The 24,059-nt window shown below is 40.9% G+C and overlaps 1 protein-coding gene across 16 annotated transcripts in view; it reads right to left on the bottom strand.

The window, feature by feature from the left end:
• Positions 1-470: 470 nt before the first annotated feature.
• The window catches only part of LOC109632351 (actin-binding LIM protein 1), a 38,460-nt gene continuing 14,871 nt past the window's right edge, over positions 471-24,059 (bottom strand). For 4 of the 16 annotated variants that reach the window (XM_069538999.1, XM_069538995.1, XM_069538991.1 and 1 more), the window contains 22 exons: positions 21,130-21,267; positions 17,802-17,985; positions 17,145-17,254; positions 15,221-15,347; positions 14,995-15,088; positions 12,783-12,870; positions 11,556-11,620; positions 11,136-11,180; positions 10,417-10,494; positions 10,077-10,235; positions 9,813-9,857; positions 9,516-9,551; positions 9,281-9,410; positions 8,498-8,617; positions 7,645-7,749; positions 7,169-7,216; positions 4,662-4,802; positions 3,882-3,976; positions 3,525-3,648; positions 3,290-3,351; positions 2,893-2,953; positions 2,355-2,634 (listed from right to left, as the gene is read on the bottom strand). In XM_069538999.1, coding sequence (XP_069395100.1) covers positions 2,489-2,634; positions 2,893-2,953; positions 3,290-3,351; positions 3,525-3,648; positions 3,882-3,976; positions 4,662-4,802; positions 7,169-7,216; positions 7,645-7,749; positions 8,498-8,617; positions 9,281-9,410; positions 9,516-9,551; positions 9,813-9,857; positions 10,077-10,235; positions 10,417-10,494; positions 11,136-11,180; positions 11,556-11,620; positions 12,783-12,870; positions 14,995-15,088; positions 15,221-15,347; positions 17,145-17,254; positions 17,802-17,985; positions 21,130-21,267 — 2,201 coding nt within the window. In that variant the 3' untranslated portion in view covers positions 2,355-2,488. Of the gene's footprint in view, positions 710-932; positions 1,014-1,987; positions 2,125-2,354; positions 2,635-2,892; positions 2,954-3,289; positions 3,352-3,524; positions 3,649-3,881; positions 3,977-4,661; positions 4,803-7,168; positions 7,217-7,644; positions 7,750-8,497; positions 8,618-9,280; positions 9,411-9,515; positions 9,552-9,812; positions 9,858-10,076; positions 10,236-10,416; positions 10,495-11,135; positions 11,181-11,555; positions 11,621-12,782; positions 12,871-14,994; positions 15,089-15,220; positions 15,348-17,144; positions 17,255-17,801; positions 17,986-21,129; positions 21,268-24,059 lie in introns of those variants that run through there. The other 12 variants (XM_069539005.1, XR_011246089.1, XR_011246090.1 and 9 more) reach the window with 12 other exon arrangements.

A 24,059-nucleotide genomic window follows, 5' to 3' on the forward strand; every position in this document is an offset into this window, starting at 1 on the left:
CAGCTGACTGCTTTCCCGGGGGCGTTTTTTTTTTTTTTTTTTATTAATTCAAAGACTCACTGAGCCGATTCTTGCAAACTTTGGACTAAAACAGTTTCAGCCCAAGCGAAGGAAAGCTGACACATGTTCAAGCTATACAAGCATGGACATTTTGTAATGGCGTCATGAGGTTTCTACTGTACTTACAAAGTTCCACAGGAATCAACAGCAACAAAGAGTAGGAATAAACAAGCAAGAAATAAAGGAGAGCAGTTCCACTCAAAGCAAAAGCGAGAAGAAAACACGAGCGCAATCAAACCAAATAACATGAACCTATGTATCATTCACTCTCATTCTTTGTCATTTTTGAACATGGAAGAGTTTCCCATTCCTTGTTTCCTGTGCAAATCTAACTGGACAAATCATTCAGCTCGCAGTCTCAGGAAGCATCAGAGCAAAAAATAAAAGAGTCCATCTCATGGCTTCCTTGGTTATGTCAGGATAAAAGAAAACAAAAAAACAGAATAAAACGAAATAAACCAAAACCTACATCTAGATTACAGTTTGTCGTGTGCTATCTGAATGAATGTACAGTATATGCATGCTGCTCTGAGTGCTAGAAGAGCTTGGCCTTCTTTTTCATGTCGTTGCGTTTCCACAGGGGAAGCCTGTCAAACTCCTGGATCTCCATTCCAAAGATGTCAAAGAACGTTTCGGGCGCTAAGTGGCGCTAGAATTGAGAACAAAGGTGGAGAAAACAAAGGAGGGGAAGGGATGGGAGTAATTGTGGTTAGCACCGAAGCCATAAAAAAGAGGGTCACTGCAAAAATGACAAGAAGCAATGGATACTGCACATTCCTCGCTACAGTTGTATTTTTGTGCAACATGCTTTTTACACAAAAGTAGAGAAAATCCAGTATCAATTGCGGACAGTCATGTGGAAAAACTAATACCTCCAGTCTGGTTCTGTCCACATCCCTGGGCAGTTTAGCTCTCCCTCTACTGGTTATCATGAGCATTTCATAGGGGTACACCTTCAGAAGGAGACACTCGTCAGTGAACAGGTCAAACCTACAAGCTAGAGTCAAGCTGCAAAAACCTTACAAACCATTTCTTATTTAGCCCAACTATAAAATTTGGAGACTTTGACACAGGGAACACTGGGTGGGAGAACAGGTATGTGACAGGAGGCTGACTGGGAGTGAGAGCTTGATATTGTTTTTGGTTGTCAGGGAAATGCGGGGTGTTACGGTGTGAACACTTATTTTTGGGTGTAGACACGTGCAATAGATTAGGTAAGGGCAAGAACATGAGATATTTAACAGTCTGTATGTATGTATATCTTTAATGCAAACTAAAATAAAAAACACCATCAGTCATGTAAGTTCAATAAATCCACTTGGGAGTGATTGTCCTGGTGCATTTTCTACATTTCTATATAGCTAATCCCATCTGTACAGGAATAAATGAGAGTTAGCATTTTAGCGGAAATGCTCAGTAATAAGCAACTAGAAGTTCTTCGAGGCCTCTGACCAACTCATATCCACACAGTTATGTGTACACTCCCTTATATACTAGACAGTATATAGTGATATGAGTTGTTCGGATGACAATCTGGGCGTTGGATTCTCCACTGTATGCTGCATACAGTATCCAGCCACTGTAAGTTAAAAGCTATGTGAAGATGAGCATGGAGAAGCCAGCATGCTGTAAGCACTACAGAGTGACTCGGCAGCTCCTGAAGCAGCATGCTAAATCAGGAACCCAGCAAATGTGAGTCTTTCACTTCCAGTAAATCTGTTTTTTATCATCTCCCTATTTCTACCACAAATGTCACCACGCCATGAGGGCGAACACAACTAGCTGATTATTTTTATTTCACCCTGTTCGTTTGGACTCATCTCTTTGTCTTGGTCAAATTGTCGAGACTTTCTCTAAATTAGATGTGACAATATCCTTATTTTCAAGTTAAAAGGGCACTTTTTAATCAGCAGTATAATAAAAATGTCCAACATGTTTTTTGTGTGGATTACATTGCTGTCATCAGTACAAAAAGAAGAAGATACTTGCTTTTGGTTCCAACATATTAGGCATAGATACTCCCCTGTCCATCCTTGCAAGTGCTGCACGGCCATCCTTAATGTGCTAAAGAATAGAACATACACAAATGTAATATAGTGGAAGGGGTAATGGCATGAATATGTCCACGAATGGCAGTGGGCACAGTTTTCATTGGATGGAGCAAGTAGCTTTGATGCTATTCTAGAAGTTAATAAAGATGGGCAGTCGTTTACATGTTTTCTGAATGTCTCTGGAGTTTTTTTTCTCTATATATGATTTGAAATGTGACATTAAGCTTGAGTCATAACACTGGATAACAACACACAGAACAAGACATGAGGCGATGGTTGTACATTGCATTTACAGTTTACTGGTTCAGCTACTGGGCAGTGCATGTTTTGGCCACTAGTAAAATCACTGCACTGCAAACCCCGTAGTTGACAATTAATCAAACAGTGACGCAAGCAAGTAGCAGGAGTTGCCTGTGGGCATTCAGGGCAAAGTATCTCTTGCAACCCAGGAGCAAGCAAATGTATGATGCAAGGGGAGGAAGCATGCCATGTGAGAAAGCAGATGAGAGACATACCTGAAACTCTGCAGGACAAAATGGGACAGAAAATGAGACTCACAGTTAATGGTTTTGCTGTCATATCCCCCCGCCAGGCTTCTATCTACAACACTGCTGTCCCTGACCAAACATTGTGTGAATAATTATGCCAAGTATTTTTATAGTTCAAAATGCACTTCCATTTATTGTGTACACTTAGCAAGCCATTTCTGAGTACCGATGCTGAACAGCTCTGGTGAAATTGGCCAGAGATTTACTTGGTGGCCATATTAGTGAGCTCTCACCTCTGCCTCCCCCACACATGTCGCTGTAGCTGTTGTACTGGGTGAAGTCCGTGGACTGGGGCTGCCGAAGCACAGGGAGCAATACATCAACACAGACGTGGATATTTTGTTCCAGACCAGAATGATATTTAAAGGGTAATTCTCAACCTGGGTATTTTAGGTACTCAACCTCGTATTTTTCAACCCTATGTTTATCAATGTGAGTTGAATTCTGGAATTCGCCTTTAAATTCACAACAGTCTATAAAACATGGAAAGAATTACTGTTTCTGCCACTGGAGCCAAGAAAAAGTAAAATCAACAATCAATTTCTAATGACTTCATGTGTGTGTTACATAAACAGCATGAATATAGAATGTATCATATGATCCAACTGTAAATATGAGCAGGGGTCTCACCCGATGTAGCCCATTCCTTCCATAGCCCGGCAAAGAGTTTGTTTTTGTTGGTGAAGTTGGATCTGAAACATAAACATTGTTGAAATTGAGGAACATAAACATCTAGAGCAAATTAATTTATTTATAAATTTGCTATTCAACAATCCAGACCAGACACAAATAGGTGCACAGGTCTTGTGTTCCTGTACATTGCTGACAACTCAAGAGCGTATTAGCTGATGAAGCTGCTCCGTACCTGCGTCACAGTTGCTCTGTTTAGGGTCGTAGCGCTGAGCAGAGAGACTACGTGCGTGACGCTCCCTGATCTGTTGTTTTTCCATCTCCTCCTTCAGAATGAGCTTTCCTAAACCAGACTGAATCTAAACACACACACGTTTAATTAATTTACAGAACATACACACATAAGCATCAGTCTATAAAATAAACATGAACAATACAAAGCATGCATCTCAGGCACATGATATCCAAATATGCATTACCACTCGTACATATAGTTTCCAGAAGGTTTATGATTAATGTGGAATATACTTTAACTACAATAACAAAGACAGTGTGTATTTACATTAGCTTTAGTTGCTGTTTCAATATTGACCTTGTTGAGATGTTCCTCCTGGAGCTGCTTTCTTTTCAAGGCCTCTTCTTCTTCGTCTTCTCTGGATCGTCTCCTCCCTTCTGAACCTATGGGTACTGTACACAAGCCAAGAAAGTTACAGAGAACACACACACACATCTCTCTAGTGTAAAGCCATGCTTCATGTGTACTTGTTTAGTACAAAAGAAGAAAATGCTTCAGTGACAGTTCAAGTTTAGAGAATGGCAGAAAGCTTTAGCTGCTTCGTTGGGCTGTATAGAGCAGTGAGGAACACACACAGTAGGTGGACGATAGAACACAAATGAGAGACAGAGTTGACGAGACAAACATAAGGACTTATTGGAATATTTGGCTGCACTGACACGACGGATGTTTAAACTCCATCAGTCATGTCGAGATTTGACCGGATGTTAAATACACAGAACAGCACGATGTAAGACAGACACACAAAAGGTCAGTTTGAAGTCAGTCTCAGTTATCTCTGTCCTAGTCATTTGTGGCACTGTTGCGTACAGCTAGAGCACCAGTCATGTGCAGCAGGTGAACACAAAGTGGCGGAACTGATGCCACCTCAAGCAGAAAATAACACGGCTGCAACAGAAACCAAACCGCATGTCCGCTTTAGTGCAAGCAAAACTGAAAAGCAGGTTACGGTGACGCCTGAGTAACAGCCTGAGCTCTGAGAGAAGCAGGGATGCATTTAAGCTTTTGGGGGGGGCAGCTGGTAAAGGAGAGTTAGGTGTCTGTTGAACCCCTGCAAGCATCGGGAGCCTACTGTACCTAATACAGTGAGAGAGTAGGGCCAACGGTCGCCCTCACTCCGCGAGCTGTCATCCGGAGAGGGAGCATGGGCTGCGGGGAAGGTGGCGGATCTGATGATGTCATCAGCCGACTTGCTTTGAAGTGCTATGGCAGCTGTATCTATAGGTTGGTAATCATGGGAACTGATCTATCAGTGTCAGGGTCACAGTGTCAAACCAACAGTTAACATCATAGAACCATCTTAGTCTTGGTTCATCTTGGTTTAAGATAAAAGCCTTGCACAGTGCAAAACATGTCTTTCCTAACAAGTCACTGGATATTAGATAGAGCCCTAAAATCAAACAAATAGACAAACTGTCTTTGGGTGAGAGTCAGTGTGGTTCTAAGGATGTTTTTGCTGACATCAGGTCAGAAAATACTCCAGCTGCAGTATATTCTACACAAGTCAAATTTTCTCGCGCCGTTACCATTTTCTTTTCAAATCCATCCTAAAACAAGACTATGCAACTCCTGATCAAAGGTTGATTCTAGAAGAAATATCACTTTTGCTGCTGAAGCCTTTCTTGAAGCAGCGTTCCATAATGATGCGCGTAGCAAACAGCTCTTGACTAGTTAAGGCTAAAAATAGGCATCAATTAGAATGACACTAAAGTGGAAGCGATAACTCTCCTTACATCTCAGGACAGACTTCTGTCCCACAAAGGATATGACATTTTCTGTGTGCATTCATCTTGTAATTAGACAATCGGCCGTTGCATCTTATTGTGTCTGTTAATTTCTTAGACATGGTTGCATCACCTTTGACAAAGGCTGGGTACAGGTCAAGCAGAGCAGGAAGCAGTGCCTCTGACAGGTGACTGGAGATAAAGTGTTCTTGTGAGTGCACAGATTTATCATTGACTATTCGTGTAAGTAACAATTATACTGCTGGATAACCTGCTAGGTCCAGACTTTTTTTTATTACACTACCTTGATGTTTCATGTTTATTCAGTTTACATATTTACAGTTATCCATGTACATAACATACAAGTATTCTACTTCTCATATTATTTCCAGGTGTAAATCTGTAGTAAGTTTGAAACAGCGTACTGAGGCCTGAAAATGAAGGATTCTGTTTTCACTGGGTTGTTTCATTGCTTGTTAATAGTAAATATTTGAACAGCTACCATACATGTGATTTGCATGTTCCTCAATACTGCACTAGTGACGTGTATACAGTTAATTCTAAGGGCTAATACTACTTCTTCAGTCAGAGAGGTAAAGATGTCTAGGCAGAGAGCAGCGAGACATACTACGGGACACACTTTAAGCACAGGAAAGACAGGCAGCATGAAATCATGAGACAGGACAGACACTGTGAGATTAATTACTTGGTGCATTTTCTAGGTTGACTGCTTTTGGGGGGAGGATGCTGGAGTCAATTGGTTTGTCTGATAGTTTGGGCGGATTTTCAGATGTTTAGGGTCGAATGCAGCCCATCTTTAGTTTTAGAGAGATTTCAAACAATATCAATGAAAGCATTGAGCTCTGCTTCACCATCTGTAAAAGCCACTGCACACAACAGCTTCTTGTATGGTATGCCCACTAGAGGCTAATATGGTCTAAACCTACTTTTTAATCACATTTGACTAGGTTGAGTTCACCTTTTCTGCTTAGTTACATTTTCACAGATATGGTTATCACAAAAGTAAAACAAGATTATAACACCCAAGGGTCTCGAGCAAAAGTTACACAATCTCGTTTTAAGAAATGACTCGTTGTGACATTACTCCTGTGACTTGTCAAGATGGACAGAGTGCAGCGTAAAACAAGCTCCGGGTCAGACAGAAGAGGATTGGAGACAGACTTCAAACAGTGCTCACACACTGACACTGGGGGTGAGTGCATGGTTAAATGAAAACACAGTTTCAGGTGATTAACAAAAGCACTTTCACTTAAGAACCAAGCTCTATAACATCATCACCAAGTGGTTCCCAAAGTTTTTATTATGAGGTTCCCCCACAGTCCTATCAGATATCCACAAACTCTTCCACACTCAAAATGTACAGTGCTACTGAATATATTTTTATATAACTGACTTGTCATTGTTTCAACCATTGACCTATTAAGTTTAGCAAAATATTTCAACCTGTTATCCATTACTTTGAGCTATTTCCACGATTTATCCATCACTTATTGCAATTTTTACTCTTAGCTTCTTGTTTAGGATTCTGCATTTGCTTGCTCACCTTTCATGCACTCTTACATCCAATCACACATAGTGTTTTTTAGTGTTACGGCTGAATTAATAAGTGGATAACGTTTTTTAATCAAATTATAATTTCTATTTATTCAAATGGGTTGAGCTACTCCACAGTCTTCTACCCCCTGGAAATTGCAGTAGTACTGGATATAAACTAACCCTGGTGGAGAATCACATCACCAATAGTGTAACTTTGGAGTAGGGCTCACAGACAGACATTTTTCTTTTCAGTTTTTACAGATACAAGATACTCTGAATTTAAATGATAATAAGGAAAGTTACCGTGTTGTTTGTAGATGGGTGGTTTTCTGTAGATGTTGATCCCCTGATCTGAAAACATTTAAATATAGACAGAAAAGACATTTACTGGATATACAGAGTGCAGCTATTTAAAAAAAAATTAAAAATAGATTGGGATTAAATTAACTGGCACCCTCTTCTTGTGATAGATCTGTACAGTCATGAAAGAAGAGGGGAGAAAGCAATCCCAAACAAAGTATAATGAGAGAGAGAGAGACTGATAGATAGAGAGACTGATAGATAGATAGATAGATAGATAGATAGATAGATAGATAGATAGATAGATAGACAGACAGACAGACAGACAGACAGACAGACAGACAGACAGACAGACAGACAGACAGACAGATAGATAGATAGATAGATAGATAGATAGATAGATAGATAGATAGATAGATAGATAGATAGATAGCAAGATAGAGGGGGAGAGCAGTGACAGGGTGCGCTCCAGCTCCTACCTGGGAGGTGGAAATGTTTAGGGGTCTGAGAGAGAGGCGGAGTGACCGGCCGGCTGTCAGGCCTGAGCGGGAGTGGGGAGCTCCGGCCACTTGGTGGGTCAGTGCCTCCAGTGAGAACAACCAAGAACAGAACATAAGCAAGCGGGATAATAGAGGGGAACCACAGTATGAACGTTGCAACACACCAGGACCAACGGGACCAGTCGACGTCACTTTGAGCGGATGGGAGACAGAATTCTGTTTGGTTCTGATAAATGCAGTTAATGGAGCTGAGCTCTATGTGGAGGATGAAGGTAGGAAAGCGGATCAAAGCAGCAGAGTTTAAAATAGCCAGATTAAATGCTGTATGAAGTATTAAGTCGGTTCAGCTGTTGTATAATATGAGTTCACAGTTTGGCAAAAGTTAAGAAATGAAAATTTCCCAGCATGCAAAGGCAAACTTATATTACAAAACCTGACATTTTTATCTCTTCCTCGAGTTTACTAGAGTCAGGAGACTGATTCAGAAAATGCCAAAAAAAAAAGGCTTCCATCATCCAACATTCAGGGAAGTATCAGTTTGGATGTAGGATTTGGATTATTATTATGTGCATGCAAAGCTGCAAACACAGCGACTGTCTTTATCTTTGGCAGAGGCTGTGTTAGTCAGAGGTGAAGTTAGTGCCTTGGCTGGATGGGTTTACCAATGTCATGGGTTTGACCATTCAGGGATGAAGTTCTATTGTAATGAAAAAATGAAGATGGATCCAGAGCAGCTGATGTGGCATAGAGGGGGAGGAGGCATCCCGGGTGATGATGGAGATGACGTTTTGCCTTGAGGGGTGGGTGGCAAAGAGTTGAGTGGGGCCCTTACCTTGGCTATGGGGGAGGAAGTGGTGTCTGAAAGGGGAGTTGGGGCGGGAGTCACTATTTCTGGAGCCCACACTGTTACTGCACAGGGAGGAGCAGAGCTTCTGCATGCCTGTCAGAGCCTCTGCAGTGAGGGAGTGACAGGGGGACAAAACCCCAGGACCAGGCAGCAGAGGTGGACAATGTGGGGGAGGAGATAGAGGGTGAGAAGGTGAGGGAAGATATGCGGGAATCAAATGTCGAAAAAAAGGAAATAAAAGACAGGCAGTGAGTGAGGGGTAAGGTGTCTTCAAGATGAGCAGTAAGAAACAAGGAAGAGTAATAATCTTTTTAACGGAAAGAATCGTAAACAAAAAGTTGTGTTCTTTAAGGTTGTTATCCTGCAAAAGGAGGGACAGTTCATCAAGTGAAACTCTTCTACATCTACCGTGACCCTAACAACTATCATCTTCCTAAGATCTCATCTATACATGTCCATGTCTGATATCACTGTAATATACATGGACAGACACACACACAGACACACACAGACACACACACACACACATACACACATACACACACTAACCTTAGCCTAACCATAACCATTAACCTTAACCATAACATAAACTTAACTTCAATGTCTTTTTTGATAATTTACATTAACCCTTACCCCATAAAGAATACAAGTCCCCTTAGTATGACAATGTAAACAGATTTAGGTCCCCACAGCATGAGTAATACCTGGACCACACACACACACACACACACATGCAATGGCACACACTGCATACACACAAGTACTCACCTGGCCTGTGAAAATGCTGTGGGGACCGTGACAAGGTTGGGGTGTAACCATGGCGATTATAAACTGGTGATCCTATGGAGCCCTGACTTGTCGACCTTTGGAGGATGCGTTCCCTTCTGTCGTAGGTGCCCTGACATACACACACACGCACGCACACACACACACATATTATTTTATTACATATGGTATTAGGGTTGCAATCAGGGGACAGGGAATTTGACAAAATGATGCTTACCTCAGCAGGTGGGGTTGGTGACATGTTCCTTGAGGACTAGAAAGAATCAAACAAGTCTGAATTACAGCTTTGTCAGTTAATCTAGATAATGTTGGACTGCTCCACACAGCCAGAAGTGAATATCATAGCATTAACGGGCTATAAAAACACCCCTCATGACTTATCTGCTGACCTTCCACATTTTTGGTTTCTACAAGGCACACAGCCTCATTTTTATGTGACACACACCTTGCATGCTGTTATTCCTTTGCAATGTAGGGTCATTCGTAATCATCAGCACATGCTGACGTATCTTACCTTGTCATCGGGCAGCGGGGAGCGTTCCCTCCTGGCAGTGTGGAGCTGTGAGGGAGACAGAAGGTCAGTACTGCGTAAAAGCTTATTTAGTAATATCACACAATCTGTAAAGACCCCCGTGTGTTCATTTATATCTCTAGAGGAAAGTCACACGCCAAGGCAAACAGATGATCATTTGAAGAGTATTTGTCTTTTTGCACAGTTCTGTTTGTGCATAAAGTTAGAGTGCATGCAGGAAAGAAAGCATGCAGTCTGTGTGTTTACCTCTCCCACACTCTCTCGTCTCTCCTCTCTCTCATCCAGGGAGGTGCTGTACATAGGTTCATAGGTAATAAGATCAGGACGCTCAATGTCATAAATGGCTTTGACTTTTGGAATAGCAGCTAGGTCTCTGTAATCAAGGATCTCATTGTCTACTTTTGCCTAGGGAGACAAATAAAGACATTGTACACACACACACACACACACACACAAGAGTAAAGGGAGATTACTACAGTAATACAGTGCTATCAATGAACAAGGTGCAACTGTTGTTATAACAATACGGATGAGGTTATGTCTGGAGAGACAGAGCAGCTAAGCGTAGCTCTGCATCATATCTTACATAGATCGTGTGACCCGGTGAGCCCGGTATGCTTGAACCAGGTCTGGAACAAATACTCTCGGATGACGACCTCGTAGGCTGTGAGAGGAAAATACACAAGTGGCTATTAGTCACAGTCATAACTGTTTCTGTTTGTCTGTCAAGCTGTTGGTCTCCCATGATCCGCAGCCCCCTGTCATCTGCACATCACCCTGAGATTATCACCCAAAACACAATTCATTTCACCGTTTAGCCTTAATACTACATGAGCGATGAAGAGGAAATATATTTATGTTTCATGAATTGCATGAAGTACGTTTGAAATACCAACATGTCATCTCGTGATTGGGTCATTCATTTGCAAATTTGCAAAGTGAATGAGACTGTAGTGCTGTGATTGTATGCTCTAAAGAACCCCATGCCTGCTGATGGGAGATGAACAGTTTGGATGGCAGCAGCAGGTCTGAATGTAGAGTAATTAAATGAGATTTTCACTAATGGTTTAAATGGGGATTTTAGAAAAAGGCAAATTAGACGAGTCTGCTCCTTCAAATGTGTCTTTGCTTCATGCACCTCTGATATGAGCACACAAGACTGAATGGCCTCGTATGACACAAAGAGAAGGGCACTGCAGGCTGTCTCCAGAAGATGGCAGCATACAGTGCATTGTGTCCTATGTACAGTATATGGTGAAGGAACACAGGATGATGCCATCTCATAGCCAATAGCGAATACAGTACCTGCCTTTCTGTTTTTTGGAGGAATAAGAGGGACGGAGGCAATAGCTGTGGAGGAAGGGAGAGGGGGGGTTCACAGGACATCACACAGGGGTTGTGCCGCTCCAGCCTGACTCACAGTTCACATACGTACATCAAAGCCAACATGTCCACATGTAAATATGCACATGAACAAGTATTTCAACACACACACACACACACACACACACACGTAATGGCACACACTCACACGACACCACCTGAATAGTCAAATGCCACAGTGGGATAGTTTAGCAGTACAGCAGGAGTGGTTCAGAATCGCTTGTTACATATTCTGAATTTTTCTCTTTTCGAGTAAAACACCGTCATGAGACATGAACAGTAAGGGGCTTTCAGTCAGGACAAAGTCAAGGACAATGGAGTCAGTGACAGACAAATTCCTACCCGCTCCCTGTGTCTCTCCTCTGTTCTGGTCGTGTTCTTGCAGCCGGGATGCCAAACTGTGGATCCTGAGGAGGAGGAGTTCAAATATTTAGAACAACAGATATATATGCAAATAAAGAATATTCACAGAAATGTTTAATGTATTTCCACACATGACGAGATGTGATTAATTCATTCTGTGACACACTGTCAGCACTAGGTGAGCTGTCAATGCAACATTGATCATAGTGGGAATCACAACAATGTTCTTATGCGCTAACATATCCACAGACTAGCAGCCAATTAAAAATTAGTAATATCACACATTTGGGAATATTACACCATCAGTGCTTGAAATAAAATATCTATTAAAGCCAGACAGATATATATGTTGACCCTATAAAAAAACAGCCTATATGAGCCTTTTCACAGACATATCGGCACAGTGCTGAATAAACAATACAGAAAAGATGTGCATTTATGTTTATATAGGCTATGTAAAAAAAATCAAGTTCTTTATATTTGGTGGTGTTTTCATTTCATTTACTGATGATATAATATATAATATTATATCATACAATAAAGTATAATACCATTTGTGGTTAAATGGTCAAATATCAAGACTCAGGAACATTTCTTTGTCATTAAGGGTTTGAACCTCTTAGGAATTATTGTCAAATTATTACTTTTTAAATATATCATCCGACATATCATTATCTCCTAATATCTCTATCGTCTTCAGCCCTAAATAATACATTTCTGAAGTGCTCTAATATCTATTATATCAAATTAAGATTGCTTGTAATAAGTATATGTTTTATATCATTTAACTTTCGGCCTACTGGTCTATGAACACAATGGAATTAAGTCTTGGGCTTTTTTCCAAACTACCTTATTTGACAAGAAACGAGTGTTTGCATAACAAATGCAGAAGATTCCACATAATGTGTCGACAACCTGGATAAAATTAACTATTTCTTGCCACACAATGTCATCTGCACAACATATAGCAGATATAACTTGGAACCACAAAATAAATAATAACAATTTTCCTCATTTTATATGCCAATCTACATATATTTACTTGTTGCTTGTCGTACTATTGTACCAATAACACTAATATACCACATCTAATCCCTTTGTTAATGGATTTCATTCCTGAGCTTTACTTAACCTCTGAACGAGCTTCAGTTTCAGCTCAGTATCTGGTTTTCATGTGACAGTGAGGACACGGGTTGGTTAGCTCACCTTGCAGATACATCTCCTCTCCCTCTGTGAACATCTGGTTGCACCTGCTGCATCTCGCACAGCTAGGGTGGTAGTGCTTATCTCCTGCCTGGAAAACACAAAAGAGCACAAATGGACTTGACATCATAGAAAATGATGTGTGCAGTTGAGTGAGCAAGGCAGAGCTGCAACTTCCAGGAAATAAACCCAGTGGTCCAACTGCTCTCAGCTCTCTCATCCTTCCTCTGTAACACACAAGCCCTGTTTGTGCAATGAAGAGTTTCATCAGATCCTGTGCCCTGGAAACAGCTCTCTGTTCCTCCAACTTTAAAAGTGAACTCAAGACCAAGCTTTTTCGTCTGGCTTTAAAAAAAATATATTTCCATTTATCTATATTTTAAGCTTTTTTAATATTTGGTATCTCTTTTTTAATTCACTTCCTTGATTATTTTCGGTTTACTTAATATATTTTTCGTCTATTCTCTCTGAAGATTTTTTAAAAATCTCTTTCATTCACCTTTCTGTTTATTTCTATTCGGTTCACTGATTTGTGGGTTAAGACCCACACAGGTTTTATGCCTGGGACCCCCGGCTGGTCAGTTGAGGCTGGGGAGGCCTCTAGATAAAAGGTGGGTCATCTTCGCGAGACGCGGGTGGGTCCAGTTGCTTCCGGGCACTTCTACAAAAGGGTGTTTTTTTTTTATTCAGGACCACCATGACGCTGGCCAGTTTGACAGAGTTAACCTGCTTTCAGACATCTGAGTGTTTCTCTTTATGAAAACCTGCGTAATGAAATCCAGTAAAACGATCTGACAGCAACAGAGGCTCAATTCCCACTGATGTGGCAATTTGCATGCAGAGTGCTCCATTATAAACGCCCGTGTGACTTTGACTGGGGGATGATAGATACCCAAATGAAACTTTGCCTGCTCTATAACAACCCTCAGTAACAGGCAAGTGGCCTCTCAGAGATACGGAGCCACCGACTAATGTTTGCATTGACCTTTTACTGTATAAAAAAAAAAACATCTACAGAATGGCTATAGCGAGCACTTCACAGCCCCTCCTAACCAATACTCCTTTCACATACGCCTCTCAGGGATAATAAATAGTACTTCTGCTATATGTGTAGTATGCCATTAAATGCACTCTTTATTTCTCTCTGCCTTCAATAGCTGCTTTAATTACCCCTGCATTAATTAGCCATTCACATCACACTCACAAGGGAAGCAGACAGTATGCAAACCAACTGATGGCTACATAGTATCTGCCATGGGTCTTGGGTCTGTGATTAGACTATCAGACAGGCCGTTGTGGCTTTGGCCCTACTGATCCATTGGCAGCAGATCAGCGGTGATGTGCCTCTCCCTATTGTCAGAAAGGCCTGCCTTAGTGCTGGATTACTGTAAGCCAGGCTGGCTGGCGAGCAGTGACATTTTCATACCACTAAATGACACATAACTCAGTGTCTGATTGGATCACCGTCTGCAGAACAGACAGGCCAGCGCTTGTTAAAGAGTCGGATGAAACAAGACAGAGCGAAGGGCAGAACTGTTGGAAACGTTTTACATAAACTCAGCCCAGACGACATTCGTAACCTTCAACAAGAGTTTCGTAACAGCGGCACGACACACAGTGTGTTAATGAATAATGATCACTTCAGATCCCATTAGGTGTTTTATGTAATATTTATATAATCTGTGGCAAAGCCTACTTGTTCAAGCGTGTGCATGCATGTTTATTTAGGCAGCGTTGGAGAGTCCTATAAAAATCTGCTTTGAATTAATCTTTTAGTTGACTACAGTCATGTCAAGAGTCTATTTGGCTCGGTGCTGAGGAGATTACACCAGAGATTATCAAACTGCTTTTCACAATTTCACTCCAATGCAGCATCCTCTGTCTGTACGGAAAGCAGATGTTACAACTGTCAACATTTTTTGGATGCAAACTTATTTCTATGTAGAATTTTTAAATCCAATGGTTGAAAAAATATTTCGGTATTTCTTACAAACTAATGTTCTGTAATTATATATTAATACAAAATTCAGATTATTTGCACCCATAGAATTCTTTCAAACTTACCTTCAGGCAGCATTCATACTAAATCCAGGTCAGGTGCAATATTAATAGTGTTTTATAAATTCCACATCAGTTATGCAGCTGCAGAGACTCACGTCTGTACTACGCAGCAGTGAGAGTTGATACATGCATGTTTGTGATATCTGTGTCTCACCTCCAGCACTTTCCCTGTGATGAACTGATGACACGCCTCACACTGAACTCCAAAATGGATCTGGTAGTCCTTCTCACAGTAGGGGGCGCCGTCCCTGGGTGGCGAGAGACTAACTTAAACCAAGGCGGACTTGACAATGAAATATCATAGTAATAATAATAATAGTGAACCTTATTATGCAAACCTGAATTTGACTAAGTAAATATGATGCAATTGAGCTACTTACTTGCTGATGTACTCCCCGGTAAGCACTTTGTTGCAGGCCTTACACTTAAAGCAGCCCAGATGCCACTGTCTGTCCAGCGCTAGAAGGGCTTGTCCGTTCTTAATGTCTCGACCACATCCTGCACAATCTGTAAAGCAAAAGTGAAAAGTGCTGTGGCTTAAAAACACATAAATACCCAGAGACTGAATCAATCCTCACTTCAGTGTGTAGAACTTAGTGAAAACTAGTGGTATCCTGTTGCAGCTGAATGCCCCTCACCTCACCCTCCCCTTGCAAACATGAAAAAGAAGCTGTGGTAGCCTTCAGTAGTCATAACCATAGAGGACCTGCTATTTAAATATAAAGAGCTCATTCTAGGGTAAAGAAAATAATTGGTACATCACTAGGATTATATAAATTCAATTTCTGCCTTTAACCTAAATCTTACACACTGGATCTTCAAGCTTTAATTGGCTCACAATGACAACTATAGGTGGAAATTACAGGATGTCTTGAGTGAGACATTTTGTCAGTTCTGGCCCAAGACACTAGATGGTGATATAGCGCAATCAGCAATGTTATGACAGCTGCCACTTTCTATCCTCCACATCTCTTTTAGCAGTGGCTCTAAAAGCTCCATCCACAGCCAAGTATGTTCCCACGGCTCTAAAAGTATAAGAGGCCGGTTTCTGAACGAATAATCTTCTTGTCATTTCTCCTTTAATGAAGAGCATGAAAGCAACGAAGAGCCCACCGCAACCACAGGGGACAATATCTGTGTGATGCATAACGAGGCTGCGATGATGACGTGAGGAGAATCGGCATGCCTTATTTATAGGTGACCTTGTCTAAAAGCTCTTCAAAAGCTAACAGAGAGACCAGTGGGGCTGGGAGAGAGAGAGAGGGGTATACAGCAGGAGAGAGTGAATTAAAGAACAGGAAGAGGAAGAGAGCACGGCCATGCATTATTTAGCAAGGCCTGTCTTGGTGTTATTCATAAAGGAACGTTGGCTGGTCGAACACGGGGCTGCGTTCACAGAGAAGAGGAGAATAAAGGTGGTCCCAAAGGAAACTCCTCCAGCATTCATGTCTTCAAACATATCTGGGTTACAAGGGAGCGCCTCACAAACAATGTTTTGCTCCTGTAGTGTGGCATGGTTGAGTGGTACCAGCTACAAACAGTATACTTTCTTTACCGATTCACATATATATCCTCTTAAAGAAATAATTTGATATTTTGAGAAAAAAGCTTATTTGCTATAAGAGAGGACTGATGCTACCTTCATATCTGTGCATTCAAAATGAAGCTACGTTCAACAGCTAATGCACTTACAGGACACAGGAGGAAATAATGTAGCTATATGATGTTTCAGTACCAACATTTTTTGCACTTTGTATCTTGTTTGTTAAAGCTGTACAAAGACAAAAGGTGTGAACCTGTCAGCCTGTCTTCTCCATTTAAGAGGAAGGGACATGGACCAAACCAAAAAGTTAAAGTAAATGTCATGTAAATTAAAAGAAAAATTGATGCAATGACAATCTGGATAGTGGGAGGAGGTAAAGACGTCTATCTTTATATACAGATTATGGTGAACATTTTTTGAGTTCAGTTGAATTTATACTATTAATATTTTGAGCAAGGTGACAAAGCAAATTTATTTTATTTGTACAGCCCATATTCACAAATCCTAGTTTGTCTCAAAGGGCTTTGAAAGGTGTGATATTCTCTGCCCTTAACCCAAATCAAATGCCTGAAAGTTACAATTTCTACACTTTTGTTACTTTTGTCAAACTTAAACTCTGATTTCTTCAATTAACATTCACCAAGAATCGAACTGAAAACTTCTTTGCAGAAGCCAAACTTGCATCAAGTGAATGTAACTGCCTGCATGTGCAGAATCCTCTGAGCATGTGTGTGCATTGGTGAACTTAACCGGCCACTTACTGCTGGAGCCCAGGATGTCCTTTGGTCCTGGAGACATGGGCTCGACACAGTACTGACACAGACAGTCCTTCCCATTAAAGGTCACCCTGTCCCCAGCAGGGAATGGTCGCCTGCAAGGACATGAACAACCGGTCAACAAGACATGAGCTGTGGCCCTGTGGTAAGTGTGAGAGAGTAATAAGCTGTGGCTTGCAGGTTGACTGATGGGGCTGATGTGAAAGTGTGTCAACACTGTCTGCCTGAGGTAGAAATACAGTGAGATGACGCAGACATGACATACAGCATGTTACTGTACAGTCTACTGGAATTCCCACTGTCTTGACTTACAGCTTGTTTCTTTCTGATCAAACGTTTATAATTTCTGTGTTGAAAAGACGCACACAAATTCAAGAAATTTGTGTGTGTAAGTAAGAAGTAAATAGCTCTGGAGTAAAAAATGTATTCAGTCATTTTAGTCAGAATCAATAGAAATAATGGGAATCAATTTGAAAACTTGGGTCAAATTATATATTATATTTTGTATATATAAATATTATATATAGCGTGTGCCAACTATGTCTATTTTGCAATGTAATTATTCACAACAGTTAAATCTCTCTGGGTTAATCTGTGGTTTACTTGCTGATAATTTTGCCATGAAGAGATTGGATGTCTTACTTGCAGATGGTGCAGACGAAGCAGGCAGGGTGATAGGTCTTCCCCAGGGCGGTGACCACTTCCCCCTCCACGAAGTCGCCGCAGCCATTGCAGCGGGTGCCGTGCATGCGTTGGTAGTCCAGTGTGCACAGATATTCTCCATTCTTCATGAAGAAGCCCCCCTGGGCGAGGTCACAGCCACACACTACACAGGACACACACATTGGCACTTTGCGAGTTAGGTCATTTAGTTCTCTGCCTGTATAACACATAAAGCACCCAACCACCAAGCCACCCAGCTCCTCCACGCATCAGTGGCTGTGTTAAGACTTGCTCGTCTGTGTAATCGTGAGCGGCTCACTGAAAGCATGAAATGGATGCTAACTAAAAAAAATCTGTGGAGAAAACATTTTAACAGCTCAGTGTGTTACATTGTGGGACACAATGTTGAATCCAGTGTTCACAGTCACAAGATGAAAATCTTAAACTTTCTCCCACTGAAAGAACTTTGCATAGAGAGCTCATGTCAATTAATCAGCACCACTCAAGCAAGGTCTTTTCATTGTCACCGGGGAGGTTCAATGCAGTAACAATTCTACAATTGTCTAGCCCAGGAAATAGCCTTGATCTGCTTCTGAAGATAACTGGCTGTAAATACTCCACATCACATAGTCAGTCTAACAAACTTCCTCCCATTCAAACACAACCTTGTCATCTTGACAACCATGAAAGGCTGAAATAGAAATTAGGGAACAAGTAGTTTGAAAGAGTTTTGGTATATTTTATTTATGTGTTTAAATAGCGACAATATGGAAGATTGACTTAAATTGTGGAAAGAACATACAGGAGACAGTGGTTCAGTGAAATCAATCAGAGACATTCAGGGAGGCTAAAGATTTGGGGTTTTTCACTTTGTGGGCGACCCACATGCTTTGGCTGTTACCTGACAACAATTTAATGATACAAGTGTGTAGCATAAAACAAGATTATAATCCAAAGATAAGGGCGACTGTGAGACGACACTTGGCACAACAGTATTTTGAGCCAAATGCAGCATGCCATGCTTCCAGGCTAATGTTTGTTCATCATCAGGTTAGTGTTTTAGGATGCATTAACATGTATTAATCAGCAGCTAAGACTGACAACAATGTTCTTATTTTGCATATTTGGTCATAAAACAAAGTGACAAAGGTTAAACTTGATCCTCACTGTGTCATGTAAGTTTACAAGCGAACCAAATTTCCTGCAATTAACCCTAAAGGGAAAAATGAATATCCACTACAGTAGTTGGAAAGACATTATACTCAAAACCACAAATCTCAACCTCATGGGGATCAACATTATCCTCTAGGGACCATGAATATCTGAACCAAATGTCATGGATAACCACCCGTTAAATCTTGAGGTATTTCAGTCTGGACAGATTTTCTTTGGACTGATCTAACATTCACACGGTGTCAGAAACATTTGTTCCTGACTGGGGAAAGTCATGTCATTTTAGTAGATGTGTCATCATCTTTTTTCATCATTGTTCGTTATTGTGCAAATGTTGCAGAGGTGTCAATGTGTTGTGTAAATGTTTGTTTACATTTTGTTTGCCGTGTCCATGTTTTTTACACATTTCGAATTCAAAGTACATGAACACACTGAAATCAGGAAAATGACAATTCAGGAAATGGGACCTTCAGAGGAGCATGTGAATGTACAGTCATACCAAACAACACATACACAGACATTCATGCTTCCCTATGATTTGTATTGTTATATCATAGTCCAGAAACCTCTGTCATTTCAATTTCCATTTCATCAAATATCATTTAAGGGACATCAGTCATTGCATTAGTAAAAAAAAAAAGAAAGACAAATAGAAAACAAGCAATCAACTTTGTGTCTTTTTAAGTCCACCATTCCAGCACCCGAGAGTGAGTCTGGGACTTAAATAGCATTTTGGGAACCCCACAGCTAAGAGGGAAAATATTTTGATGTTTGAGATAACTGCACCTCATTCTTATGCAATGAGCCAAGCTAAATCCTTGGGATGAATGGGAGCGAGTGAGGGAGAGAATCAGATTTAATTGCATTAGGGCTCAGGGATGATGAGATTAGCCTGTAAGCTAACAGAGTTGAGAGAAAACCAGCAGTGGATTTGGTGATCTTTGACTGTGATGTCAAGCCACCTTGGCTTTACAACAGATGCATGCCATTACATTAAGTGCCTTTTTAGGGTCAGCCTATGAAACTGCAATGAAAGTGAATTTAGGGGAAAAGTTTTGCTGTTGTGCATGTGTGCAGGAGATAAACACGTGCAGAAAGAGACTATTTCGAACCTGGCTGCGTATCTCGTAATCTCTACGTGTCAATAAGCTCAGTCGACCTGGCATGACCACAACTGACATTAGTGTAATTGTTAGTCTTCTCACAGGTTGGAGACAGAGCTCAAATAAATTTAGAACAAGGACCAGGACAGTGTGTCTTACGGCTATTAAAGCTGTACTATGTCTTCTTTGGCAACTGCTATATCATGCGCACAAACACCCTCAGACACACACTTTTATCACAGGCATGTATATCCACTTGTAAAGGACAGAATTAGATACTAATCTCAGCATTTACTTGTGTTAATCTGGGCCTTTGCTGAACTAAGCTAACTCTATAACAGTGCTCCTGTCAAAGATTAACTACAAGGGCTTCATCGTGGCAGGTTCAGTCTACGAGAGCGAGAACGCATGGTCAGACGTGGGAGGCTACATCGTAATCATGCCAGAAATCCATCGGTAATAGTAAGGCTAAATGTAGAACGATTTGCACTGTCACTCTCCCTGGCAGTATGGAGGTCTGATAAGTGATGATGAGTCATGCCACCATGTACTCCTTGTTAGCAGAGGACAGAAAGGCCACTTCGGCTTTTAGGTTCTTGTACTGTTCCAATCTATCTGGGTGATTGGGATGTGTTTTGGGACTGGAAAACTTTGGTTTCTTTACCTTAAGACACATCAGGCTTCTCTATTCCTGCAAACTATAGAGTCATATTTACAATGACATGGTTTATTAGACAGCATGTACTGAATGAAAGGAAGCACATCAACTCATGTTGCAATATCAAATTAGCAATGAATTTTAAAACTTCACAACTTGGCTGCCGATTTTCACACAGCATGTGTACTATTTACTAATTTACATATACAGTAAATACAATACAACACTGGGGCTCATGATCATAATGTTTGAGTGATCAGGTAGGGATTAGGCAGTTGTCCAACATATTCAACTAATTAAAATTCCCATTTACCAATAGTATCTTTACTTAAATTATTGATCAGGGGATTGCTTCATAATTATTTCAACGTACCTTTACAGGTGAAGCACTTGAGGTGGAAGTGCTTGTTCTGCACCCGCAGCACCTCACCCTTGCATGGCTCCCCACACTTGTAGCACTGAATCAGGGGCTTCTCTGTGGAGTGGTGGTTTGTGTCCTGCGCATGAGCCACTGAAATAGAGGAGACATTAGAATTACTCTAAACTGTGATGTTCATGAGTCATCCTAGTTGCTTGAAGTGGTAGTAACATTTTTGTCTTCATCTAAAGACATTTTCTGCTCATAGACCTGAATCTGTAGCACCTTACAAACACCTTGCAAACACCAAAGATAAAGACGAACTGCTGAGAGCCTGTGAGGGTTAAAAAAAGAAAAGAAAAAGGAACAACATTGAACAGGACAGCACAACTTGGGGTTCACAGCCCAAATAGGCTCTCTGGAGAGCAGCAACCTAAATATAGTCTGTCTGGATCGGTGGAGGATGGGAGAGTCAAAGTGCTGAGGGAGCAGGACCTGGTCAATGGCCCACTAAAAGGGTATTGATGAAATCTATTTCAATATAGAGTTTACGGTGCATTCATCCTCACAGGAAAATATAATTTAAAGTTATGGGCCATTTACTGCCTATTCCTAGCACATGTTCCCAGAAGTTGATTAACCATTAAGTCTCCTTTTACCATGTTTAAAAAGCAAGTTTAAGTGTTTTTCTTGTATCAAATAACTAATTAAAGAAGAAGACACTTGTAACCAAAACCTGCAGCCATGATGCGTGCCCCAAGTATGGAGGTTTGCTTTCTCCTGCATTAATAGTTTACTTTTGATGGTAAAACCAACTCTATTATAACGCATACCTCTCAATCAGTGTAAAGATTTAGACATAATGGTTTTAATGTGAGGTATTTTCATATTCCTAATCACATAAAACAGAGAAGCTATTATTGACTTGCTTCATCTATACAAGCAGTATCCAGTATAAGCATGTCAGTCTCAGAAAAGTTTGGGCGACCCTGACATAGTCAGACATTAATCCAGCACCACTGTATGAGACGCAAATGCTGCTGCAGTGCCGCACTGCACTCATTTTATCAGCTGTTCTGAAAACCAGCAGATTATTTCACATTCAGGGGCTTTAACTAGCGAGGCGGCCTCCTCCTCACATCCTCTCGTTTCCTCTTTCTGTCTCCTTTTCAAACAAAGACACACAAACATGCACACACACATACACACACACACACACACTATGAATACACATAAAAAGGATATTTGCTCGTTCTGCACAGCAATGATTCATTAGTGTTCAAGTGTAAAATGAGGTACCACTGAAGGCATAGAAATAGCATTATGACCAATTAATGGTCTTCCAAAGACAGTCATCACTCTGGATTATTGATGACTTGGCCTCCACTAGAATGAGATGGGGAAAACAGTTGTAGAAGAAGACAGGATAGCAAAAGGAAGGCTGGAAAGTATTTGGGTATGTTGGAATGGGGGGTTGGAGGGTGGAAGGATCTGTCTCTCTGGTGTCTCTGATGTGATTACACTCAGCAGGACAATGAGTCATCTCTGGGTGAACCAGACGACTGTGACAGTGAGTTTCAGCAGCTCTGTTTGTGACATTGCACCTCCACAGAAAAACACAGGCCATCTGGGTAAAAGCACACTGCAAAAATATCCAACATAATAAGTTGTTTGAAGCCTCGTGCTGGAACATCTTAACAAAAAAGCCTGGCCATCATTTCAACATTTGACTCATTAATTCTGGACCTTAGGGACATCACCACATACAACAAAGTTTTTACAGGACAAGAACATGTTGCAGATAAATCAACAGTGTAGCCTGAATATTCTAAACTGCTTGATTTAGAGGTGAAACTGAAGGAGAGTGCAGCTGAAATATCAGAGATGATCCTCTCACGAATGAATGAATGAATGAGGAAGAGTAGAGTAGTACCATCAGATTGGTTTGTAAACTTTTAAAACATGCAACAATACTGGAGGCACCAATTTATGTTGCTAAATATTCAAACTGGATTTGTTTTCAATGGCTATTGAAATTACCTCTTTAAGGAAGTAGATTGGATCATCGAGAGCTACACTTTGATTGGTGGTTAGGGTTGGAGCAGGTAACTGAGAGCGAAATAACCAATCAAAAACACATGTTCCCTCCAGCTGATCCGATCTAGCACCAACCTTAATTGAATTTTTATCTTATCCATTTAAATTTAGCCCTGACTGTTTGCTAGCAAACCTGGGTGAATTGCATTCTCTGAGGGTGCTTGAGCCCCTATGCTGACATATTGTCACTGTATAGACTTGATTTAGTGAAGCCAACATTTCTGCCTAATCCAGCAAACGTGGAATGACATAAGCAGGAGTTTCTGGTGACTTCAAGTCCAATATTCAATGTCACATTTAGCTGTTCCAGTCCTCTGAGAGACGTATGTCATCTTCTGGGGTTTTGTCCTTATGAGATAAACATTTTCAATGTAATATAAGAGAAGCTTTAAAATATATGTTTCCCATTGTTGTGACGCCAACGACTTCTCTTTAAGCCTGTTTCTATTCCCAACTCACTATTTTTAACATTTCACAGAGTGTTGTCAGAGAGGGGCACAACCCAGGATGGAAAAGTCAACACTGCAGACGTCATAACAGGTTGTCAGAAATCCAAGACAGATGTTTGAATCCCAGACACAGAGGTTTAGATGGGAATATATGAGCAGAGTGTTTTTTCAGCTTAAACCTTCCTCATCCACTAATGCAAAGGGTTTGCCTCAGCAGTGGCTGCACAGGCGGGAGTGACACTGTGTTGACAAGTGTTTCATACAAACTGAAGAAGGGCTGTTACATGATTCAGACTGACCAACTTATAGGATTAGTTTCTACATTAAATCCATTAGTGGGATCTCTTTCAAATTTTCATCAGTCTTCCACACTTACGACTCTGACTCTACAAAAGCATG

The sequence above is a fragment of the Paralichthys olivaceus genome, chromosome 14, assembly GCF_024713975.1.
Source record: "Paralichthys olivaceus isolate ysfri-2021 chromosome 14, ASM2471397v2, whole genome shotgun sequence".
NCBI lineage: Eukaryota > Metazoa > Chordata > Actinopteri > Pleuronectiformes > Paralichthyidae > Paralichthys > Paralichthys olivaceus.